Source organism: Mobula hypostoma, chromosome 23 (assembly GCF_963921235.1).
Source record: "Mobula hypostoma chromosome 23, sMobHyp1.1, whole genome shotgun sequence".
NCBI lineage: Eukaryota > Metazoa > Chordata > Chondrichthyes > Myliobatiformes > Myliobatidae > Mobula > Mobula hypostoma.
The window spans coordinates 3,787,053-3,813,007 of NC_086119.1; the positions used below are offsets into that span (position 1 = coordinate 3,787,053).

At 50.2% G+C, this 25,955-nt stretch overlaps 2 protein-coding genes and 1 long non-coding RNA gene across 5 annotated transcripts in view; 1 reads left to right on the top strand and 2 right to left on the bottom strand.

The window, feature by feature from the left end:
* The window catches only part of LOC134336686 (phosphatidylinositol transfer protein alpha isoform-like), a 79,350-nt gene extending 69,254 nt beyond the window's left edge, over positions 1–10,096 (bottom strand). Inside the window, exon 1 of the mRNA XM_063031045.1 lies at positions 9,970–10,096. Coding sequence (XP_062887115.1) covers positions 9,970–9,989 — 20 coding nt within the window. The 5' untranslated portion in view covers positions 9,990–10,096. The remainder of the gene's footprint in view (positions 1–9,969) is intronic.
* A 50-nt stretch (positions 10,097–10,146) lies between these two features.
* LOC134336687 (uncharacterized) lies at positions 10,147–21,577 on the top strand. Its single transcript, XR_010015851.1, has 2 exons — positions 10,147–10,253; positions 10,896–21,577. It is a non-coding gene; the product is annotated as an uncharacterized LOC134336687 (long non-coding RNA).
* Positions 19,919–25,955, bottom strand: part of slc43a2a (solute carrier family 43 member 2a) — an 82,442-nt gene continuing 76,405 nt past the window's right edge. For all 3 annotated transcript variants that reach the window (XM_063031043.1, XM_063031042.1, XM_063031044.1), the window contains exons 13-14: positions 23,674–23,797; positions 19,919–21,852 (exon numbers count right to left, since the gene is read on the bottom strand). In XM_063031043.1, the coding sequence (XP_062887113.1) occupies positions 21,691–21,852; positions 23,674–23,797 (286 nt within the window). In that variant the 3' untranslated portion in view covers positions 19,919–21,690. The remainder of the gene's footprint in view (positions 21,853–23,673; positions 23,798–25,955) is intronic.

Sequence of the window (25,955 nt, forward strand, 5' to 3'; positions counted from 1 at the left end):
GCTGGGTTCAGTCCATTTCTCTCCAAACCCCACCCCTCCATTCGTAAATAAAACAAGACATAGAAGCAGAATTAGGCCATTTGGTTCATCGAATCTCCCCGTTATTTCACCATGGCTGACCCCTTTCCCTCACAGCCCCAGTCTCCTGCCATCTCCCCGTATCCCTTCCTGCCCTGACTAAGCAAGAATCCATCAAACTCTGCCTTTCTAAACCCAATGACTTAGCTTCCACAGCTGCCTGTGACAATGACTTCCACAGATTCACCACTCTCTGGCTCAATAAATTCCTCTTCATCTCCATTCTAAAGGACACCACTATTCTGAGGCTGTGTCCTCTGATCATAGACTCCCTCACCATAGGAAACATCCACTCCACATCCACTCTATCAAGGCCTTTCAACATTCAATAGGTTTCGATGAGGTCACCCCTTATTCTTCCGAAATCCAGTGAGTAGAGACCAAGAGCCATCAAACACTCCTCATATGACAAGTCCTTCATTGGTACTATTGTACCTGCCTCAACTTTCTACCTGGCACTTTGTTCCATAAAGTCACCTTCTGTGCGACCCCTCAGATCCCTTTTAAATCTTTTTCCTCTCATCCTAAACCAATTTTATACTAAAAAGTGTAAAAGTAAGGTGAGGGTGGATGTTGGACCGCTAGAAAATGATGCTAGAGAGGTAGTAATAGGGACAAGGAAATGGCAGACAAACCAAAATATTTTACTCAGGTCTTCACTGTAGAGGACACGAGCTGTATGGTGGAAGTTCCAGGTGTCAGGGGTCATGGAGTCACCATAACTAAAGAGAAGGTTCTTAGGAAACTGAGAGGTCTGAAGGTAGATAAGTCACCTGGACCAGATGGTGCACACCCAAGGGTTCTGAAAGAGATCATGGATGCATTAATAATGATCAAGTATCACTATATTCTGGAATGGTTCCAGAAGACTGGAAAATTGCAAATATCACTCCAGTCTTCAAGAAGGAATGTAGGCAGATGACGTACTGGATGTAGACCGCTGTTTGTCACGCAAAAAGGAAGGTGGAGAGGCAGACAGTAGATACAATGACTGGAAGGAGGCATTGCTTTAACATGGGGGTCCCAACCTGGGGTCTATAGGCCCCTCGGTTAACGGCATAAAAGTTGAGGAACCCCCTCTTTAATAGGGTTCACCATCACTGGGTGTCTCAAGACACCTGCAACTCCCGACATGCAGACACGCTTGTGATGCCGGAATTCCCATAAACAGCAACACAGTAATGACCAGTGACTCCATTTTCGTGATAAATACTCCCGGACACTTAGCTGGCTTCTCTTGGAAACAGTACCGTGGAATCGTTGACATCTTCCAGAGAGGGCAGGAGGGTTTCAGTGTAATGGAGGACGGGGAAAACGGAATGTGAGAAGCTCAGGCTCAATTTTACTGATGGCAGTTTTATTTTTAGAACAAACTCAAAGTCCCCTCGTCCTCTGGACTAGGAGTACTGAGCTTAAACATTTTCTATAAATTCACTCATAGCATCAGTGCTGGCAGAATCGCAGATGGTAACGAGGAGGTGTACAGGAGCAAGACAGATCAGCTGCTTAAGTGGTGTCACAGGAACCTCACACGCAGCGCCACTGAAACCAAGGAATCCATTGTGGTCTCAAACGATTCTGCAGATTTGAAAGAAGGCAGGAGAATGGGGTTGAGAGGGATCATAAATCAACCATGATGGAATGGTGGACCACACTCAATGGGTTCAGTGGCCTAATTCTGATATTATCTCTTATGACGTCAGAAATCCAGAGCAATGCACACAACATGCTGGAGGAACTCTGCAGTCAGGCAGTATCGACGAAGAGAAATAAATAGTCAACATTTTGGGTCAAGACCCTTCATCAGCACTCCGATAGTATTCCCCTCCCTATTTGCTGCTGGGTTCCTCCAGCACTGAGTGCTTTACTGAGGACGTGACCACCAACCCACCTTACATTATGGACCCCTGCTTCTCTCTCCACAGTGAGATTACATGGTCACCATCCATGTGATGGGGAAAAAATTCAGGGACTTAACCTCCTTCCTTAATAACCAAACCCTCTGCCATCCTTCAAGATTTTCATACTCTTGCACAACTTTAGTCCTGTCCCTGGCAACTGCTGCTCACAGCTACCAAGAACTTATTCACCGGCTTTCTGTCAGAAATAAAATTTATGATCAGAGAATGCAGAGCAACACAGAAACAGGCCCTTCAGCCCACAATGTTGTGCCCAACCGATTCGTAACCAAATGGTTATTAAACTCTGCTGCCTACACAGCATTGCTGTGCTTATCCAAATGTCTCTAACAGTCTCTAATGTCTACAACCACCCCAGACAGTGCATTCCAGGCATCCAGCACTCTGTAAAAAGAGAGTTCCCCTTGCATCACCTTTGAACCAATCCCCTTCTCACCTTAAATGCACGCCCTCTGGCATTAGAAATTTCAAGCCTGGGAAAAAGATATTATCTGTCTGCTCCACCTGTGCCTCTCAATCTTATAAACCTCTCTCAGATCGCCCCCAGCGTCTGCCGCTCTGCTTTAGCCACAGGTACCAGAGTACCTTTGTGCAGTTGGGAGACAGGTTTCTTGACAACCCCACTATTTCATGTGCGATCTTCATGAATCTAAAGCATCACTGATGCATTGTAAATTCTCACCAAGGTGAGACTCCCTTTAAGGACTGAAAAGGATTCAGCAGCCTTCTGCAGTATTGGCATTAACAAATAAACTCTGAAGCTGAGTGTGTGAACAACCTCACTCAGCCAGCAACGAAGTTCTGTACATTCACATTCCCAACGTAGGCACGTCCACAGAAAATAATCACAAACGGGTCCCCAGTTCAGCACTGGTGGGGCCGGATCTTCACTGTATTAGGACAGCACGGCAGTGACTAGTGTAATACTGCTAATGTCTACAATTATACTGTTGGATATTTTACTGTGTTGTATATGCGCTTTATACATAGAGAGATTGCAGTTATAGAAAACTACAGTACAGAAACAGGCCCTTCTGTCCCAAACCACTTAGACTGCCGAGTCTCATCAACATGCAGCTGGACCACTCCCCTACATTCTACATATCTATCCAGACCTCTGAAACCAAATAAAATCAAACCCATATCCACCCCTACCATCCACGTATCTATCCAGACCTCTGAAACCAAATAAAATCAAACCCATATCCACCCCTACCATCTACATATCTATCCAGACCTCTGGAAAAAAAAAACACGAACCCACACTCACCACTTGCACTCCAGCTCATTCCACGTGGTCACCACCCTCTGATCCTTAACCCATGACCTTGAGTTCTAGTCTCATCCCTCAGTGGAAAATACCGGCTTGCATTTACCATATCTACACCCCTTAATTTTATATACCTCTTATCAAATCTCAACTCAATCTTCTATGTTTCGAGGAATAAAGTTCTAACCTATTCAACATTTCCTTATAACTCAGGTCCTCCAGTCCTGGCAATCATTGTACTCTTCCAATCTTGTTTACAGGTTTCCTGCAGCAAGCAAACCAAAACTGCACACAATTCTCCAATTTTTTTAATCTGTTAATATTTTTTTTATATACTGTGCTTTCCACATTGGTCACCGAGGAACAATGTTTTTTAAAAGAGGTAGACACGCATATAGCTGACTGACTATAAACTGGAATTTGACCAGGGTTCAATTCTCACTGCTGCCTGACAGGAGTTTGTACATTCTTCCCGGGACCGCATACAGACCCTCCCACAACCAAGAGACATGCAGGTCAGCAGGTTACTTGCTAACAAGGCTGTAACTGGGCAGCGCAGGCATATTGGGCCAGAAGGAGCTGCAACCATGCCACATCTCATCAGAAGTAAATATAGCGTACAGCGGTGGGCCAGCTGGTACAGCACACAGCGGCGAGCCAGGGGCAGAGGTCCCCGACATGTGCGCACCGCGGACCAGTTCAATATTGACGATATTCTTGTGGACTGGCCGACTGGAGGGGTGTTCAAGTTCAACAGAGCGTGACAGGGAATGAGGAAAGGTGCAGCTGACGCATATCGGCTCATATCACCAAAGCCAAATCATATGGTTTCCTCGCAGCCTGGCGGTTAGGGACCACTGAGTTAGCGTATCAGAGTCACACAGGAAAGGTTCTTCAGCTCCCACTGCCCAACCTCCACGAATTAAATGCCATATTTCTCCCACACAACACAATCAGACCACTCACGCATTCCACACAAAGGACAACTCATGTGGGCAAGTGGTCAAGAAACAAGCACAGAAATACAGCAGAAATCAGAGCATCCAGAAACAACATACTCGGCGAAGGAGCTCAGCAGCAGTTCCACCATACCACATCCCTGGGACACGGCACCGGTGGGGACGGGTCTGTCAGTGTGTAACACCGGGGTACGGTACCGGTGGGGACGGGTCTGTCACTGTACAACACCGGGGTACGGTACCGGTGGGGACGGGTCTGTCACTGTACAACACCAGGGTACGGTACCGGTGGGGACGGGTCTGTCACTGTACAACACCGGGGTACGGTACCGGTGGGGACAGGTCTGTCACTGTGTAACACCGGGGTACGGTACCGGTGGGGACGGGTCTGTCAGTGTATAACACCGGGGGTACGGTACCAGTGGGGACGGGTCTGTCACTGTATCACACTGGGGTACGGTACCAGTGGGGACGGGTCTGTCAATGTATAACACCGGGGTACAGTACCGGTGGGGACGGGTCTGTCACTGTATCACACCGGGGTACGGTACCGGTGGGGACGGGTCTGTCACCGTATCACACCGGGGTACAGTACCGGTGGGGACGGGTCTGTCACCGTAGAACAGTGGGGTACGGTACCGGTGGGGACGGGTCTGTCACCGTAGAACAGTGGGATACGGTACCGGTGGGGATGGGTTGTCAGTGTATAACACCGGGGTACGGGTCTGTCACTGTATCACACTGGGGTACAGTACCAGTGGGGACGGGTCTGTCACTGTATCACACTGGGGTATGGTACCAGTGGGGACGGGTCTGTCACTGTATCACACTGGGGTACGGTACCGGTGGGGATGGGTTGTCAGTGTATAACACCGGGGTACGGTACCGGTGGGGATGGGTCTGTCACTGTATAACACCGGGGTACGGTACCGGTGGGGACGGGTCTGTCACTGTGTAACACTGGGGTACAGTACCGGTGGGGACGGGTCTGTCGCTGTGTAACACCGGGGTACAGTACTGGTGGGGACAGGTCAGTCACTGTGTAACACCCGGGTACAGTACCGGTGGGAACGGGTCTGTCACTGTATCACACCAGGGTACGGTACTGGTGTGGGGGACAGGTCTGTCTCTATGTAACACCGGGGCATGGTACCGGTGGGGATGGGTTGTCACCGTATAACCCTGGGGTACGGTACCGGGGGGGGACGGGTCTGTCACTGTAGAACAGTGGGGTACGGTACCGGTGGGGACGGGTCTGTCACCGTATAACACCGGAGTACAGTACCGGGGGGATGGGTTGTCACTGTATAACACCGGGGTACGGTACCGGTGGGGACGGGTCAGTCACTGTATAACACCAGGGTACGGTACTGGTGTAGGGGACGGGTCTGTCTCTATGTAACACCATGGCACGGTACCGGTGGGGACAGGTCTGTCACTGTATCACACCGGGGTACGGTACCAGTGGGGACGGGTCTGTCACTGTGTAACACCGGGGTACGGTACCAGTGGGGACGGGTCTGTCACTGTGTAACACCGGGGTACGGTACCGGTGGGGATGGGTTGTCAGTGTATCACACCGGGGTACGGTACTGGTGGGGACGGGTCTGTCACTGTATCACACCAGGGTACGGTACCTGTGGGGACGGGTCTGTTACTGTACAACACCGGGGTGCTGTACTTGTGGGGACGGGTCTGTCACTGTACAACACCCGGGTACGGTACTGGTGGGAATGGGTCTGTCACTGTGTAACACCGGGGTATGGTACTGGTGTAGGGGACGGGTCTGTCTCTGTGTAACACCGGGGCACGGTACCGGTGGGGATGGGTCTGTCACTGTATAACACCGGGGTACGGTACTGGTGTAGGGGACGGGTCTGTCTCTGTGTAACACCGGGGCACGGTACCGGTGGGGATGGGTCTGTCACTGTATAACACCGGGGTACGGTACTGGTGTAGGGGATGGGTCTGTCTCTGTGTAACACCGGGCCACGGTACCGGTGGGGATGGGTCTGTCACTGTATAACACCGGGGTACGGTACTGGTGTAGGGGACGGGTCTGTCTCTGTGTAACACCGGGCCACGGTACTTTTGGGGATAGGCTGGTATGATGCATAGTGAAACACTGTCACTGTAGACTGGAACAAGGTGTGTACTGTTAGTATTGTGATGTTGTACAGTTGAGTACCTATCAACACGTCCTGCAGAGATGTCAGGCAGGGTATGGTGCCATCAAGGATTCAAATTTTTGAACATTTTCTCTCATAGGAATTCAAGTGAGGTAATCCAGCACCAAAAAGCCCGCAATAATATCTGTATTTTGAAAAATGAAACAATTTAGTGTAAAGGGTTTGGGCGGGCAGTTCCAGAGTTTAAAGGCACAGCAGTGATCTGAGTGGGAATGCACTGAATTGTAGAGCACAGATATGACATTGTAAGGCCTGACAAAATCATAGCTGTGGATGAGAGAAGGCTGAAAGGATCTTTATCCGAACTCGGTGAATCAGAGGCCAACGCTCAGCAGAAAGCTGGTTTCCAAGTACAACAGGGCCATCAACGTTCACAGCCAGAAACCTGAGTGATCCCTGTGTCTTTGTGACAGTCCCACAAAGGCACTGTCTCACCCCTCTCACTGTGGTTGCTCTGTGAACGATGAGGAGATATTGCGGAGAAGAGTGTTAACAACTGATTTCAGCATGGTCAACAAGTTTACACGCTAACTAGATCCGATCTCAGGGCTCGTATTTGATTCAAGTTCACATTTACTGTTCTGCATTATAATGAGACAAGTCTCTCAGTTAGAGGGTAGACAAAGTTACATAAATGCTGGTGCAGTCCATTTTTCAATCCTGCCCCTTGCTACCAAGACAACACGACTAATAAATATACAAATCCAAGTCCCAAATATCTGGTGTTATAGGAAGACGTCTCAGTGCATCATTAATCCTTTTGTACAAACATTGTAAAGTGTGACTCAATACCGGCAGAATAATGTGAGCAGGTGATTCAAAGAATTACTGAATCCTTGAGCAGAATTCAAGGGGAAACCAAGGACCTTGCCATGAGCAGCTTGAAGCAAATTCGGATACTATCATTGTCAGAAGCCATTTTCTTCTCTAATCCTCCCCCGATCAGGGCATCACTGCAATGAATCGGACAGGATAGAGGGGAATGTCAGAGGTAGGTTTTCCACACAAGAGTAGTGGGTGTGTGGATCACACTGACAGGGTGGTGGGAGAGGCAAATACATCAGGAACATCTCAGAAAGTTTTATATAGGCACATAAATGATGGAAAATGAAGGATCATGTGGGAGGGAAAAGTTAGGTTGATCTGAGGTTAAAGGGTGGGGCTAGTATTACACTGCAGGCCGAAGGGCCTGGGCTGCCCCATTCTATGTTGACAGTGTAGAGGAAAATCTGGCCATAACCGCTCTGCAGTAAGAGAAGTTCATCATGGGCAGTGGCGACCCACTAGTGCACATTTTCAAAGAGCAATGCCTCAAGATTTCAACATCCATGGTTCGGGACCCTCCCCACCCAGGTCATGCCCTCTTCTCATTGCTACTGTCACGGAGGAGGTACAGGAGCCTGAAGATGCACTCTCAACCGTTTAGGAACAGCCCGGTTTCTTAACGGCCCATGAACACTACCTCATTATTTTGCTCTTTTTTCCACATATTTATATTTCCTTTTGTAACTTCTATTGATATTTATATTAAATATTATATTAATATTTTATGCCTGGCACAAAACATGTCAGATAATAAAACCTGGTTCTGACTCTGAGAACTCAGCTGTGTTTCAGCAGCCCAGGGTCGCAGTCTCCTTCCTGAACATCTGATGCAAAGCTTGCGTGAGGTTGGTGAAAATTGCTCACCAGGAAGGAAATCCTTACTCGCTCAGCCTGCCCTTAAATAGACCACAAAAAAAAAGTTGGCCTCATGACCTAATACGGAAAGCAAAGTCAAACCAATTCAGCCATCTTGAGAAAGCAGAGGACAATTAACCTCGCAGAGGCCAATCCCAACTCGAGGCAACAGGCTCACCACAATTCACACACCAACACATTTCTACAATGGACGAGACCTTTCGGCCCACTGAGGCAATCCTACCTCACTGAATGAGACCTTTACCTAACCACTGCCTGCTGCTCTCACCAAATACCTAGCAATTTTTTGCAATACATTCATCCTAGTCCATTCCAAAATGTATTCAAAGCTCAATAAATGGGATATTCAACATGCGAAATGGAGATTATTTACAATAAAACTGTGAACCACGTTGGGAAGAACAGTCTGGGAGAGAATAGACCAACAGTGACACAGTCACAAACAGAACCACCCCTAGTTACAGAAAACAACCCTCACATGACACTGGTATCTAAGGAAATCACACATTGATGCAGATTCTTGAATTTATAATGAAAATAAAGGCATGTACAAGGTTCACAGTGAAATGGGGAGTTAAAGTGAATAAAAAGACAACCTAAAGTGTCAAAAAGAATGGCCATAAAGCACTTTTTAAAAAAATATGGATCAGTATAGCAACGAGAGACAAGACTGGACAGCACGGGGGAAACCCAGAGTGAGATGAGGGGATGCAAGAACATAGGGCAATGGGAGAGACAGGGAGGGAAAGCAGGAAGCCAGAACATGAGGTGAGGTGCAGGTGGAAGAGGGTGTAACCAAATTATGGGGGAAAAAAAGGGAACCACAGAGGGGCCAAAAGGAGTTCGAAAACACAAGGCCATCACAGATAGATAGACACCCACCCACCCTGAGCCCAGCAGCAACCCTCTGCCATCTCCCCAGTATCAACCTCCCCCAAGCTTCATATCAAAACCCTTCACCTAGCTCAAATTGCCCTCGCCCCCAATCCTCCTCCTTCCCCCAACCCAATGGCCCTCCTATACCCCATCCATCCCTCCTAACATTACTCCTCCTTCCTCCAGCCTCCCCTCTCCCTACCTACCCTTCTCCTCAACAGCTCTCTGCAGCAACCACCCCCAAGAACACTGATCCCACACCCTCCTGTCCAGGCCCTCCGCTTACTCCACCTCGCTCTCTCCTCCACATACCCCCTCCCGCCCCCGACCCCCACTCCGGGACGGGGCCGCCGTGTCCCTCCCACTAACTCCGGGTCCCGGATGCCCCTCTCCCTCTGTCACTCGGGGGGCCGGACGCCCCTCTCTCTCTCTCTCCGTCCCCCAGGGGCCGGCTGCCCCTCTTCCTCTGTCACCCGGGCGGCCGGTCGCCCCTCTCCCTCCGTCCCCCAGGGGCCGGCCGGCCGGCCGCCCCTCTCCCTCCGTCCCCCAGGGGCCGGCCGGCCGCCCCTCTCCCGCTCCTTCCCACAGCTCCGGCCGCCCCTCTCCCTCTCCGTCCCCCGGGAGCCGGCCGCCCCTCTCCGTCCCCCGGGAGCCGGCCGCCCCTCTCCCTCTCTTTCCCCCCGGCTCCTGCCGCCCCTCTCCCGCTCCTTCCCCCGGGGGGCCCGGCCGCCCCTCTCCCGCTCCTTCCCCCGGGGGGCCCGGCCGCCCCTCTCCCGCTCCTTCCCCCGGGGGGCCCGGCCGCCCCTCTCCCTCTCTATCCCCCGGGGGGCCCGGCCGCCCCTCTCCCTCTCTTTCCCCCCGGCTCCTGCCGCCCCTCTCCCGCTCCTTCCCCCGGGGGGCCCGGCCGCCCCTCTCCCGCTCCTTCCCCCGGGGGGCCCGGTCGCCCCTCTCCCTCTCTATCCCCCGGCCCCACTCACAATTCCTTGATAAGAACCATCCTGCCGAACGCCCGCTCTGGCCGCCGCTACTACGGGAAAGGGGAGGGTGGGCCATTCGTCATCACCTGGCCAACCTGCGTCGTGACGCCGACGCCTCACCACATCGCGTCGACCGCGCCTGATTGATTATTAATGAGCGCCTGACGTCATGCGGTTCGACCTTAAAGCGGGCCCACCAGCGACTGTCCTGGGTCCGCAGCGCCTAATGTAGCAGAGTAGAGCCGCAGGGTCCGGGTCCTGGGACATCCAGGGCAATTGGCGGTGTAAGCATCCGGTGTAGCAGGGCATCCTCGACGGTCCGAGCTTCCAGTGTGACATGGTGGTCCCAGGGGTCTGGATACCCAGTGCAGCAGAGTGGTCCCGGGGGTCTGTGTATCCAGTGCAGCAGAGTGGTCCTGGGGATCTGTGTATCCAGTGCAGCAGAGTGGTCCCGGGGGTCTGTGTATCCAGTGCAGCAGGGCGGTCCTGGGGATCTGTGTATCCAGTGTAGCAGGGTGGTCCCAGGGGTCTGTGTATCCAGTGCAGCAGGGCGGTCCTGGGGATCTGTGTATCCAGTGTAGCAGGGTGGTCCCAGGGGTCTGTGTATCCAGTGCAGCAGGGCGGTCCTGGGGATCTGTGTATCCAGTGTAGCAGGGTGGTCCCAGGGGTCTGTGTATCCAGTGCAGCAGGGCAGTCCTGGGGATCTGTGTATCCAGTGTAGCAGGGTGGTCCCAGGGGTCTGTGTATCCAGTGCAGCAGGGCAGTCCTGGGGATCTGTGTATCCAGTGTAGCAGGGTGGTCCCAGGGGTCTGGCTATCCAGTGTAGCAGGGTAGTCACAGGGTCCCCAGTTCCTGTTGGAGACCTGCCTCAGGTCCCATCACCAGGATATTGACCTCAAACGTTATCATTACCATTCCCTCCACAGATGCTGTTCGAAGCAGTGAGTTCCTCCAGCAGTTTGTTTCCTGGCATTCCCTATCTCACAGCCTTGATGGAGTTCGTTGAGGAAGTGACGAGGGTGATTGATAAGGTTGCGGCAATAGAAATTGCCTACAGGGACCAGTGAAACATCTGACAAGATCTTCAAGGTAGGCTAGTTCAGAGATGGGGGCACATAGATAGACATACTTTATTGATCCCGAGGGAAATTGTGTACATGATATCCACAATGAGGTAGAATACTGGCAGCAAAGAGGGTGTACAGGAGTGAAGTAGATCACCTTGACCTACCGTCAAATTTCTGTCATTTTTGATCCCTGGGTTCTTTAAGGAGTTCAGGAATGAGTGAGGATCTTTGATTCTTCATGATTGTTTATTTTAAAGTTAAACAAAGATACAGAGCATTTGAAACTAACCAAGGAGCTGAGAAGCAAAGCAGAGGTTCAACAGATTCAATAACAAAAAGAAGATGGCGCCTTTGAAAAATCTATCACCTTCATCCTTGAGATAACAGAAATTCCTTTGATAACAGAATACAATCAAAAAATTATATAATTAAAACAAATATAACACGTGTATAATGTGCTAATACTTAGCCAATTAAAAATGAAAAGATATATCACCTTCTGCTAGTAAGGTGGGGATAAGCCACCATACTGTGAAAAATAGATGAGTTTGTTAAAAATACAAATTATGTCAGTTAAAACTATGATTTGAGTTGTACTTTAATTTAACTAATACGTTATATACAGTATAAAAGCGTATAAAAATGGGGTCAGCGGTGGAAGGAGTAAGCACCCAGTCCCTGGGTGTCAATGTCTCTGAAGATCTATCCTGAGCCCAACACATTGACGAATTGCAGAGAAGGCACATTGGTGACTACGCTTCATTAGGATTTTGAGGAGATTTGGCATGTCACCAAAGATTCTAGCAAGTTTCTACAGATTTGCCACGGGGACCATTCTGACGGGCTGTCTCACTGCCTGGTACGGAGGGGCCAGTGCACAGGACCAGAGAAAGCTGCGGAGGGTTGTAAACTCAGCCAGTCCCAACATCGGCTCTATTCCTCACTCCATCTAGGACATCTTCAAGTGGTGGTTTGATCACTCAGGACTCTCACTATCTGGGAAGTGCCCCCTTGTGGCCATCGAACTTTGCAGCTCCTCCCGTGGAGGGTCAGACACCCTGAGCCAATAGGCTGATCCTGGACTTATTTCCATCTGGCATAGTTTGCATTTTGTTGTTTGATTGTTTGTGGTTTTTGTATTGCTATATTTACGCTCTATTCTTGGTTGGTGCGGCTGTAACGAAACCCAATTTCCCTCGGGATCAATAAAGTATATCTATCTATCTATCTATTGTCATTACTACCATCAGGGAGGAGGTACAGGAGCCTGAAAGCACACTCACTAAAAGCACATGAAAATTTCTACAGATGTAACTTGGCGAGCATTCTACTGGCCGCGTCACCGTCTGGTATGGGAGGTGGGGGCTGGTGGGGGCTACTGCACAGGATCGAAGTAAGCAGTAGAGAATTGTAAACTTAGCCCCATCATGGGCACCAGCCTCCGTAGTATCCAGGACAACTTCAAAGAGCGACGCCTCAAAAAGATGGCGTCCATCATTAAGGACTCCCACCACCCTGGTCATGTCTCGTTCTCACTGTTACCATCAGGTAGGAGGTACAGAAGCCTGAAGGCACACACTCAGCGATTCAGGAACAGCTTCTTCCCCTCTACCATCTGATTCCTAAATGGACATTGAACCCTTGGACACTACCTCACTACTTCCTAATTTCTATTTTTGCGCTATTTAATGTATATACTTACTGTACCTCACTGATTTTTCTCTATTATTATGTATCGCATTGTACTGCTGCGGCAAAGACAGCAAATTTCACGACATACGCCGGTGTTATTTAACCCGATTCTGATTCAGCGAGTTTCTTCCCCTCGGCCATCAGATTGCTGTCTGGGCAATGAAGCCACACACACCATCGTGAATGTGGAGGGTGAACGCCAGCTGCCTGCTTTCTGATCGCTGGTGGGATCGCTTCGCTGCCAAAGAGAGGAGCGCGTGTGGCCTGTTGCTGTGCCCGCAGGATGTTATCAAGGTTTCCTGTGTTTATGCATTTGGACAATGGGCTATGCACTTTTTTTCAGTCACAGTTTTTTTTGTAGTCTGTGTTTTCGCATGTTCTTTCTCATTTTTTTTGTGCAGGAGAGGAGGATTTGGGGGCTGATGTTCTTGTTGTGTTTCGAGCGGGGTGGTGGGGGGTTTTGGAGTCGATCGTGCTGATGTTTTTTTTTGCGGGGGGGTTTGTTTGCTGTTTCTCCCTGATGGACTTTCATGGTTTTTCTCTGTTTCGTGGCTATCTGGAGAAGTGGAATCTCAGAGTTGTATACTGCATACATACTTTGAACCTTTTTGAACCATCTCATTATCCCTCTTTCTTTGTACAAATTATTTATTTCTGACACTTATGTGTTTCTATGTATTGCACTATACTGCTGCCGCAATACAACAGATTTCATGTCTTACGTCAGTGATAAAAAACCTGATTCTGAATCAGTCGAGTACTAAGTTGGCAGAGGGCAGTGGTGGAGGGGTGTTATTCTGACTGGAGGTCCATGACCAGTAGGGTTCCACAGGGATCATCTGGGGAACCTCTGCTGTTTGTAAGATATGTGAGCCAGATGAAAATGGAGGTTAGTAAGTTTGCAGGCAAGATGAAAATTGACGGAGTTATGGATAATGAGGAAGGTTGTGCCTTGATTCAGTGGGATCCACCGCACAGGGTCGGAAAAAGCTGCAGAAAGTTGTAAACTCAGACAGCGCCAGCCTCCCCAGCATCCAGGACATCTTCAAAAGGCGATGCCACAAGAAGATGGCGTCCATTATTGGGAACCCTCGCCATCTTCTCATGGCTACCATCGGGGAGAAGGTACAGGAGCCTGAAGACACACACTCAATGTTTTGGGAACAGCTTCTGCCTCACCACCACCAGATTTCTGAACGGTGCATGAACCCATGAACACTACCTCACTGGAAATAATTCAGAAGCTGGGTAGCTCCGGTGGTCCAACCACTGCTTGAGTTACACGTCTTCGCAATTATTTCCAACACCTTTGGGCATCAAACGCTCAAATGTGCTTGCTGTTGGGAGAACCGCCAGCAGGCAGGCCTCCACATGTGCGTGACTCGTCTTCCCCATCAACACCATTTTGCTCTCTTTATGCATTACCTACATTCTCTATTATAACTTATGGTAAATTTTTATATCTGTCACAAAACAACAAATATCACGATATACCACAGTGATATTAACCCTGATTCTGTGGATGCATTTGGAAATTTGGGCGATGGAATTTAATCGGGACGAGTGTGAGGTGTTGCATTTTGGAATGTCAGAGTTTGGACGTTTGCTCGGCTCTGCGCCGAACTGGGGGTCTCGGACCCTCCCTGTGACCTTCAGTTCAGAATGCTATTTGCTTGCCGTCATTATGTGCATGTTTTGTTTTTTTTTCCTCTGCACATCGGGGTGTTTGGTGGTCGTTTTTTGGGGATTCTTTTGTGTTTCTTTGTTTTGTGGCTGCCTGTTAGGAGATGAATCTCCGGGTTGTATAATGCATACAGACTTTGATCTTGATCACGCAGGTAGAATGGATTAGTTTTGTTAGGTATTTAATTACTAAGCCAATTAGTTTGACGCAGGATGATCCAGAAGGCATTTCCTGCACTGGACGGTCCTGTGTTCCATGTACAGTAAATGACAGAAGCCTTCGGAGCCCTAATGTACAGAGGGATCTTGGGGTGGAGGTCGCCATCTTAAGAGTGGCCACAGAGGTGGTCAAGGAGGCAAAACCCACACTGACCTTCACCAGGCAGGACAGGGAGTATGATTGTTAGGTAGTCTTGTTGCAGCTCTATAAAACATTTGGAGTTTTGTACACAGTTCTGGTCATGTCATTACAGGGAGAATGCAAGAGTTCAATTCCCAATGCCGTATGTAAGGAGTTTCTACATTCTCCCCCAGACCATGTGGGTCTCCTCCTTCATTTCAAAGACATATAACCATATAACAATTACAGCACGGAAACAGACCATCTCGGCCCTTCTAGTCCATGCCGAACTCTTACTCTCACCTAGTCCCACCGACCTGCACTCAGCCCATAACCCTCCATTCCTTTCCTGTCCATATAGCTGTCCAATTTAACTTTAAACGACAACATCGAACCTGCCTCAACCACTTCTGCTAGAAGCTCGTTCCACACAGCTATCACTCTCTGAGTAAAGAAGTTCCCCCTCATGTTACCCCTAAACTTTTGCCCTTTAACTCTCAACTCATGTCCTCTTGTTTGAATCTCCCCCACTCTCAATGGAAAAAGCCTATCCTGGGTTAAGGTTAGTAAGTTGTGGGCATGCCATGTTGGTTTTGGGAGCGTAGTCCCCAGCACATCTCGGACTAAGTCGGTCGCTGACACAAACGACACATTTCCCTGTATGTTTCGATGTTTCAATGCCCACGTGAGAAGTAAAAGTAATCTTTAAGGTTGCTGTTGTAACGCCACTCAACCAGCTAGTCTGTCTCGCTGCTTTACACCTCCTCGTTGCCATCCAAGATCCTGCCAACAGGAGTGTCACTGGTGAATTTATAGATGGCATTTGAGCTGTGCCGAGCCACACAGTGGTGGGTGTAGGGAGAGTAGAGCAGTGTGCCAAGCACACAACCCCGAGGTGTGCCTTCTGCCCCAACTTCCCAAATATTCCTTGTGTTCAGCTACAGTGGGGATGAACCCCCCCTCCCCCCACAGGTGACTGTTACTGCAGGTGACAGTGGCTGATTACGGCTACAAACCATTGCAGAGTTGTCATTTTAATAGCTTTCATGTTAAAACCGGCTTTAAGGAGCCTTAAAACCAGCCACTTTGGGCAGATGGGGTTCGTCAGACATGGTTGGCAGCTTATCTAGGAAAAGGAAAACTCTGATCTGAAACCTCCGCTGCCTTGAGGCTATACCCACTCATGAGGAAGGCTTCGAGAGTAAACCCCGAGGGAAAAATCCGGAGCTGGAGTCCCTAAGGCAGTCCTACGTTGAGTTCAGTGCTGACTGGCAACTCCTGCGATGCTGCTGGTGCCCAACTGTGTTGATCTCTGCCATTCCTTTGGGTTCATCAGATGCCTGGGGAGGGGGAATTAGCTACATGAGCGACAGTTTGCTCTCCAAATTGTTCTGCCCAGGTTTGCGCGTCTTGGAGAGAGCTAGAACACAACATCCCTGGTCAACCCAGACCAACAGAGAGCCTGGCACGTTATTGAAGTGAAGTAAGGAGAGTGGATTGTGTTCATGTGGTTAGAACATCGAGAATCCACAGCACATTACAGGCCCTTCGGCCCACAACGTAACCTGCTCTAGAGCTGCCTAAGATTACCCTACCGCCCAGCCCTCTATTTTTCCAAGATCCATTAAGAGTGTCTCAAAAGACCCTACTGTATCCAACCCTATGGTTCCTGCTCCGATTACAGGAAAACAGTTCACCAGTGGAAGTGGTACCTGCAGGTTCGATTGCAACATTGAAGAGGAGTTTGGATAAGTACATGAATGGAGAGGTATGGAGCGCAATGGTCCTGATGCCTTTCAATGGGACTTAGGCAGACGACCAGGTCGGCATAGACTAGATGGGCCAAAAGGCCTCTTTCTGTGCTATGGTACTCCATGATTATTTTGGTGAGGCCAAATTTGAGTGTTGTGTACGGTTCCTGTCACTTACCGACGGGAAGGATATCAATCAGATTGAAAGAGTACGGAGAAAATTGACAAGGATGTTACCGCGACTTGAGGACCTGAGTTACAGGGCAAGGCTGAATAGGTACCTGCATCATTATTCCCTGGAGTATCGGAGAACAAGGGGAGATCTGACAGAGGTATACAAAATCCTGAGGGGTATAGATATGGACAAAGCCTGCTGGCATTTACCCTGAGATTGGGGGAGATTAGGTCATGAGTTAAGGGTGAAAGGTGAAATGCTTAAGGTGAACATGAGGGGAACTTCTTCGCTCAGAGGTTGGTGAGAGGGTGGAACGAGCTGCCAGTGCAGGTGGTGCATGCAGGTTTGATTTCAACATTAAAGAGAAATTTGGACAGGTATACGTGTGTTGGGAGTGGGGGGGCAATGGTCCAGGTACAGGTCGATGGGAATAGCACCTCGGCATGGACAAGGTGAGTGTTTCTGTGCTTAGTGATCTACGACATTATGTATTCTGGCTGAATTACGTTAAAGAACAATGTGAATAAAGAGCGGTTCAGTATCCCTCAGAACTGCAGCACTTCACAATTCCCAATCCCGACCGCCAGTGCTCTCTGTGTGCAGCTTCCAGGTTTGCCCTGTGACCACCAGGGTTTCCCTTGGGTATCACAGAGTCATCAAACACCACAGCATGCAAGCAGGCCCTTCAGCCCATCTAGTCCATGCCGACCAGTTACTCTACTCAGTCCCATCGACCTGCACCCGGACATTAGCCCAACATACCCCTCCCTTCCATGTACCTATCCAAACATCTCTTAAATATTGCAATCAAACTCACATCCACTGGCAGCTCATTCCTCACTCCCACCAGCAACTCAGTGAAAACCTTCCCCCTCCCTGGTTCCCCTTTCACTCTTAACCCATGACCTTTAGTTCTAGTCCCACCCAACCTCAGTGGAAAAAGCCTATACCCTCATAATTTTGGATGAAATCTCCCCTCTTTGATTTTCTATCAAATCTCCCCTCATTCTCCTACACTCCAGGAATAAAACTCTGACCTATCCAACCTTTCCCTATAATTCAGCTCAATTCCCGGCAGCATCCTTGTAACTTTTCTCTGCACTCTTTCAAGTTTATTGATATCTTTCCTATTCAGGTGACAGAACGACACACAATGCTCCAAATTAGGCCTCACCAACACCTTGTACGAGATAGCTGTTAAGCACCAGAGTGCAAGTCCCCAGAATTCTCCTGCGTATCAGTAGCTCCACAATAGTTGATTACTTGGGGTCAGATGTGGACCAGGTGAGTCAAATGGCCAAGTCCCTGAGCTCAGCCCTCGCCAAGCTGCTGGGGAAGGGGCGGCCTCTCCCACAATCTTATCAACCTGACACACGGAGGGCTGAGTGGCCTCTCTTTGACTGTAAGACATGGGAGCAGAATTAGAACTCGGGCCATCCCGTCCACTCTACCATTCCATCATGGCTGATTTATTGTCCCTCGCAACCCCATTCCCTAGCCTTCTCCCTGTAACCTTCGATGCCTTGGCTAATCATGAACCTATCAACATCTGCCTTAAATATATACAATGACTTGGCCTCCACAGGTGTCTGTGGCAATGAATTTCACAGATTCACCACCCTTCGACTAAAGACATTCCTCCTCATCTCTGCCCTAAAGGGACATCCTTCTGTCTGAGGCTGTGTCCTCTGGTCCTAGACTCCCCCACTATAGGAAACATCCTCTCCACATCCGCTCTATCTGTGTCCTCTGGTCCTGGACTCCCCCACTATAGGAAACATCCTCTCCACATCCACTCTATCTGTGCCCTCTGGTCCTAGACTCCCCCACTATAGGAAACATCCTCTCCACATCCGCTCTATCTGTGTTCTCTGGTCCTAGACACCCCCAGTATAGGAAACATCCTCTCCATATCCAGTCTGTGTCCTCTGGCCCTAGACTCTACCACTATAGGAAACATCCTCTCTATCCAGGCCTTTCACCATTCAATGGATCTCAAGGATCCCATTCCTCTAAACTCTAGTGAGTACAGGCCCCAAGCCATCAAATGCGCCTCACACATTAACCCTTTCATTCCTGGGATCATTTATTCCACTGTCATATGCAGTGGGGGTGGTGACAGGGATAACAAGGGAGGGGACAAACGCCGTGTAAATCACAGTCACTCTGCCTGGAAACAGTCCATTCAGCTGAACTGGTCCACACTGACCAGGATTCCTGTTCAAGCTGGTCCCTTTTGCCTGTGTTTGACCCATATCTCTCATCTGATCTATCCAACTCTCCATCCAAGTGCCTTTTAAATGTCGTAAATGTACCTGGCTCTGGCAGCTGAATCCACCTACAAACCACATTCTAGGTGAAAAAGTTGTTCCTCATATTCTTTCCTCTCTCACTTTTAACCAGTGCCCTCTGGTTCTTGATTAATCAACCCTGGGGAAAAGACTGAGTGCACTCATCTGATCTGTGCCCCTCGTGGTTTTATACGCCTCGTCATTCCAATCAATGAAGTCCCAGGCTGTTCATCCTCTCCCTAACTCAATCCCTCGAATCCTCATAAATCTCCTCTGCACTCTTTCCAGCTTAACAGCATCTTTCCTATAGTGGCAGGATGGCAGGGCTGGAGGTTTGTCTCCACCAAAGGAGGTGTAAGGTGCTCCTTCCCTCCGCTAGCCTGCAGGTCACCCTTGGGCGAGGTGTAGCACCTGCTTAGCCCCCGATCAGGGTCACGTGGACCCAAGGGAGCAGGTGGTGGATGGTCAGATGAGCAGCTGATGCAGATCACAATTCCTGGTTATGCGACCACTGACGCCAGGCAGACAATTTCTGAAGAGTATTGATAATGGCTGGGGTCACCCGTCTTGTAAAGACACTGCCCAGAAGAAGGCAATGGCAAACCACTTCTGTAGAAAAATTTGCCAAGAACAATCATGGTCATTGAAAGACTGTGATCACCCACGTCATGTAACACAGTGCATCACGAACAAATCCATGGGGGGGGGGTGCGGTTGGCCAAAAATGAACACCAGATTCCAAAAGTGGTCTCCAACATCCTAAACAGCTGAAAAGAAAGGTCCTCCATCAGCTTTCGAGCTGGGCTGTCCCTCGTGTCCCCAGAGCCTGCGTCCACTCCCGCTGCAAAGTCACAGGGAGGGTGTGGGCTGAGACTGGGTGCTGTGTGAATGCAGAATTGTTGTTGGTCAGCCACAGTGAGGGTCAGGTCCCAGCTCAGCTTGTGTGTGTTTTAAATTTATTAATACATATGTATATCCTGATAAAAGCTAACTGTGAAATATAGAGTTCATAGGATAATCCATACATACACATTTATAGAACAGGCAAATGACCGAGATCAGGAGAAATCAATCTCCTGTGAGTGAGATATTGATGTCATTCACAGCATCCCTGGATAAAGTGACATCAGTTACAAAAAAAACTGAATGTTTTGCAATACTGGGCTATTTGGCCCCTCGACCTCCCTGCTGTCCAATGAGATCATGGGGGAGCCTTGCCCCCAAAGGCAGGTGGTTGAAGTGGCCATTTCCCTTTGGGCAGTGGGGTTGCATGTAGAGTGGGCAGGAACGGGGGCTCACCCTACCCACTGCTGTCTGTAAGGTCGAGGGGTAAACGGCTCTCTGTGGAGGCTTTTATTGCTAACAGTCCCATGCAGTGGGTGGGGGCCTGGGGAGTTCGTGCTCTCTGCTTTTCGTGGTCCCATCATCCAGCCCCTCGAGGTCACGCTGAATCCCGAGACAGCCACGCAGCAAGGAATATATCTGTTCCCCTTGGCAATGTGGCACATCCCCTTTAACATAGCATACTGTGGGTGGGGGAGCTACACCAATTACCATTTAACACAGAACACTGCCCCTTTAATGAAGAACCTCCCCTTTAAAGCAGAATGCTGCACCTTTAAGAGGGGAACCTTCTCCTCGAGAGAGGAAACTCCCCTTTAATACAGAATACTGTCTCTTTAATGATGGACAACTTCCCCTTTTACACGGAACCCTTCAACTGAAGACTTACCTCCTTGAACACAAAACACTGCCCCTTTAAGAGGGGAACCTCCCCTTTAACTCAGTACACCGCACCTTCTCTGGCTCTCATTGCAAGGGTTAAAGGGAAGGTTGCCCCTCGTTAAAGGGCAGATCTTTGTGTTAGAGGGGAGGCTACACCCATGCTCCAGCTGTGTGTCACCAGAGGGGTCAGTGTGTCCTCCCTGCCCAACCCCACCACTGGGACAATCGACTCCAGGGAGGGGTCATCAGGGTTCCTGGGTGAGAGGGGTGCGAGGCAGGAGGCAAGTTTGGGGTTTCAGTGCTCAAGAGAGAGGGTGAAATGGAGGACATCCTCCCTGGAGTCAGTGGTGGGACGGGGAGGCGGGGGGGTGCTTTCTACCCTACTCTCCCCATGTTCCTGAGGAAGGGAGGGGGCACTGGTTTACCCCGGCATAGAAACTTTAACCCGGGGTAGAAACTTTAACCCTTTGGGGGAAGGTACTGTCCAATCTGTTCCTGCCACCACCCTGGGGGTACGAGTGACCACCTGGTGGCTGGAGCCTGTGGGACAGCCAGGAGGGCTGGTCTCACCCCAGACACTGATTCCGGGCTCAGCTGTCATCTCACAGGGGACATCCGGGGTGGGGGGGTGACCCTCACAGACCACAGCCATCTCGTGCTCAGCTTCACCCCACCTCCTCCCCTGACTACAGACTTGGAGGGAGGGAGGCAGGAGAAATTCCCAGAAAGGCCAGAGGGGATGAACTTTCTCGCACCAGGTTGCAAGTTCTGGACGGATGATCCAACAGAATTGGGGTCTCTCCCTGGGGTCAGAGAGACCACAAACACTGCGACTTTGGCCCATTAATGAGAGGGAGGAACCCGGGGAGGGGCATTCCCCCCCCTCCATAAATAAGGTGATTAACAAGTGATATTGAGATATACGTTCCAGCACCATCCAGAATGGAGTGAGAGGGATCCAGTGCCGACAGTCCTGTCCCAGGTGGGGGCTGGCCGCCTACACAAAGGCCTCATGTTTAGAGCTGCCGTTGATCTTCATGAAGAGCTGGGCGTCCTTGGCTTGCCGTGCCTTCTGCTTGAGTAGCTGGTGCCGGTAGAAGAGGAGGTAACCAGGCAGGCAAAAACCCAACATGCTAACACCCAGCAAGCCGATGTTCACCTGCACACAGAGAGGGGGTACACCAGTTACACACGGAGTCTGCAGGCACTGCAGACCCAGAGCTACACACACAAACTGCTGGAGGAACCCAGCAGGCCAGGCAGCATCTATGGAGAGGAATAAACAGTTGACGTTTTGGGCCGAGACTGGAAAGGAAGGGGGAAGATGGTGGCAGGAGGAAGGGAAGGAGCACAAGCTGGCAGGTGATAGGAGACAGCGGGAAAGGGAGAAGGGGAGAGGAAAGAATGAAGGAAGAAGCTGGGAGGTGATAGGTGGTCAAGGTAAAGAAGGAGGAATCTGATAGGAGAGGAGAGTGGACCATGGGAGATAGGGAGGGAGCATGGCGCCAAGGGAGGTGATGGGCAGGCAAGGAGAAGAGAGGGGAACTGGGATGGGGAATGGAAAAAGAAGGAAAGGGGAGGAGGGGAGAGAGATTACCAGAAGCTGGAAAAATCTATGTTTATGAAATCAGGTTGGAGGCTACCCAGGTGGATAGGAGATGTCACTCCTCCAACAGCAGAGTGGCCTCAAGGTGGCAGTAGAGGAGGCCGCCACGAGAGCCCAGACACAACACAGCCCATGGAGTTCAGCTCCCTGGGGCAGGCACCAGCAGCATTTCACACTAAGGACCTCCGACCCGTGGGTCAGGGAGACAAAGCAGTTGGACAGACATGAGGCCAGGACTGGGGCATGCTATGCTCTCCGAGGGATGGAGGAAGGGGCAGGGTGAGAGAGAGAAGGGACGGGCCTGAACAGAAGGATGGAAGACATTAGTGGGTCAGAAGGTAATGCAGATCAGTAGAGGGAGATTCACTCTGTGTCTGACTCCGGGAGTGTGTGATGGGACAGTGTGGAGGGAGATTCACTCTGTGTCTGACCCCGAGAGTGTGTGATGGGACAGTGTGGAGGGAGTTTCACTCTGTGTCTGACCCCGGGAGTGTGTGATGGGACGGTGTGGAGGGAGTTTCGCTCTGTGTCTGACCCCGGGAGTGTGTGATGGGACGGTGTGGAGGGAGATTCACTCTGTCTGACCCTGAGAGTGTGTGATGGGACAGTGTGGAGGGAGCTTTGCTCTGTGTCTGACCCCAGCAGTGTGTGATGGGACAGTGTGGAGGGAGCTTCACTCTGTGTCTGACCCCGGGAGTGTGTGATGGGACGGTGTGGAGGGAGTTTCGCTCTGTGTCTGACCCCGGGAGTGTGTGATGGGACGGTGTGGAGGGAGATTCACTCTGTCTGACCCTGAGAGTGTGTGATGGGACAGTGTGGAGGGAGCTTCGCTCTGTGTCTGACCCCAGGAGTGTGTGATGGGACAGTGTGGAGGGAGCTTCACTCTGTGTCTGACCCCGGGAGTGTGTGATGGGACGGTGTGGAGGGAGCTTCACTCTGTGTCTGACCCCGGGAGTGTGTGATGGGACGGTGTGGAGGGAGTTTCACTCTGTCTGACCCCGGGAGTGTGTGATGGGACAGTGTAGAGGGAGCTTCACTCTGTGTCTGACCCCGGGAGTTTGTGATGGGACGGTGTGGAGGGAGATTCACTCTGTGTCTGACCCCGGGAGTGTGTGATGGGACGGTGTGGAGGGAGATTCACTCTGTGTCTGACCCCGGGAGTGTGTGATGGGACGGTGTGGAGGGAGATTCACTCTGTGTCTGACCCCGGGAGTGTGTGATGGGACGGTGTGGAGGGAGCTTCGCTCTGTGTCTGACCCCGGGAGTGTGTGATGGGATGGTGTGGAGGGAGCTTCGCTCTGTGTCTGACCCCGGGAGTGTGTGATGGGACGGTTGAGGAAGGATGGTGTCGGAGAGGACCACTCTTTTGCTCACCCAGAGGGGATCTCCCTGCAGAGGGCCCATCATTGCCAGGAAGAGTGGCTGCTGCAGCAGAGCGAAGAGAGCGCTGATGAGCGACTGCATTCCCGTCAGGCTACCAAACTGCGTTGAGGGGTATCTGTGGTGGGGAGAAAAGATCGGCCACACATCACAATCGGCTGTCACCGGAACGAAGGCCATTCAGCCCCCCTAGATCATTCTGCCATTCAATAGAACCTTGTCTGAACCAACTTTGTTGGGGTCCTTTACCCGTATCCCTCTATATCCCTTTGCCCTCCAATCTATTAACTTCGGCCTTTAATATACATCAGCTGCTCTACTTCGTTAGGAGTTTGAGGAGATTTGGTTTGTCACCAGAGACTCACAAATTTCTGCAGATGTACATGTAGAGTGTGGAGGGGCCACTGCACAGGATTGGAAAAAGCTGCAGGAAGTTGTAACCTCGGCCAGCTCCATCATGGGCACCAGCCTCCCCAGCATCGAGGACATCTTCAAAAGGAGATGTCTTAAGAAGGTGGAGGACCATGGAGGACCCTCGTCTTTTGGGATTTACCCTCTTCTCATTTTACCATGAGGGAGGGGGTACAGGAGCCTGAAGACACACACTCAATGATTCAGGAACAGCTTCTTCCCCTCTGCCACCAGATTTCTGAACAGACATTGTACCCATGAACACTACTGCACTATATAGCTCTCTCTTTATTTAATACACCGTATATTCTCATTGTAATATAGAGTATAGTTTATGAATTGCAATGCACTGCTGCAAAAGAACAGATTTCAGCACATCGGTCAGTGATAATGAACCTGACCCTGACCTTGATCCTGACGCAGACCCAGTCCCTGACCTTGACCCTGACCCTGACCCTGGCCCTGACCCAGTCCCTGACCCTGACCCTGGCCCTGGCCCTGGCTCACAGCACTCTCTGGAAGGAGTTTCAGACATGCATCCTCAGAGGAGAAATTTCTCACACCAGGATTCTGAAGCTAAGTTGTTTGTTCTGGGTTCTGCCATCTCAGTGTTTACCCTGGAAAGCCCGTGGAAGATCATGCATGTTTGAAGCTGAAAGTTTTAAGGAGGCGCAGTAGCGTAGTGGTCAGCTTAACACTTTACAGCACTGGCAATCAGTGTTCGATTCCCAGCACGGCTTACTAACCCTCACCTATACGTCTTTGAACTGTGCGAGGAAACCAGAGCCTCAGGAGGGCACCTTACAGTCACAGGGAGAATGTACAAACTCCTTACAGACAACGGTGGGAATTAAAACCTGATCGCTGGCGCTATAAAGCTAAAGAGCTATATATATTAACCCTTTCAGTCCTGGGATCATTCTCGTGAATGTGCTCTGGACCCAGGCAGATTGATTTCTTTGGCGTGCTGAGCTGCGTCCACAACTTCCGGCAGTTTCTTATGGCCGCGTACAGAGCCGTTGCTGTGCCAAGCTGTGATCCACCCAGAAAAGATGCTTTGTGAAGGGCATCGAATGAGTCAATAGGGGCATGCTGACTCTCCTCAGGCTCCTGCTGAACAAATTTGATACGTTCCCATCGCTGGCGTGCTTCCTCGGACACAGCATCTACGTAGCTGGATGAGGAATTTGAAGTTCTCAACCATCTCCACCGTTGATACATACGGGGGCACATGGTCCATCTCGCTTCCAAAGTCAATGACACACTGTTTGGTTTTACTGACCTTAAGGGAGGGGTTTCTGGGCTCACTAGTGTCCACATAGTTACACCAAGACTTCATAACTTTTAAGCTGTAGAACCATTGAAGTAAGGCCCAACCTTCTGGACATCGTTACCACTCAAAGTACCAATGTGCTAGCTGGTTGTCTTGGGCACAAATCTCCAAATCTCTGTGTCACACAGCATGCTGGAGGAATCAGCAAGTCAGGCAATATCCGTGGAGGGTTATTTTATAGGCACCATCTGGCCTGCTGAGTTCCTCCAGTATTTAGTGTGTGTTGCTCAAGATCTCCAGCTTCTGCAGAATATTTAGTTTAAAACCGCTTTTGCATTGCAGCTTTCTGGAGTTTTTCATTAAAATTTGTTCTTCCAATATGAACAGTTTCACATGTTCCCACCTTTCTCAAACTTTCTGTTGTTCCTGTTGTTCTGCTGAGTGGTGTGGACTAGTTATTTTGGTGCCGGAGGGTGTGGTGACACCTGTGGGCTGCCCCCAGCGCATCCTCCGGTGTGTTGGTTGTTGACGTTAACATTTCTCTATATTTTAAGTACTTGTGATAAATATTGCACCTATTGAAATAAAAGAA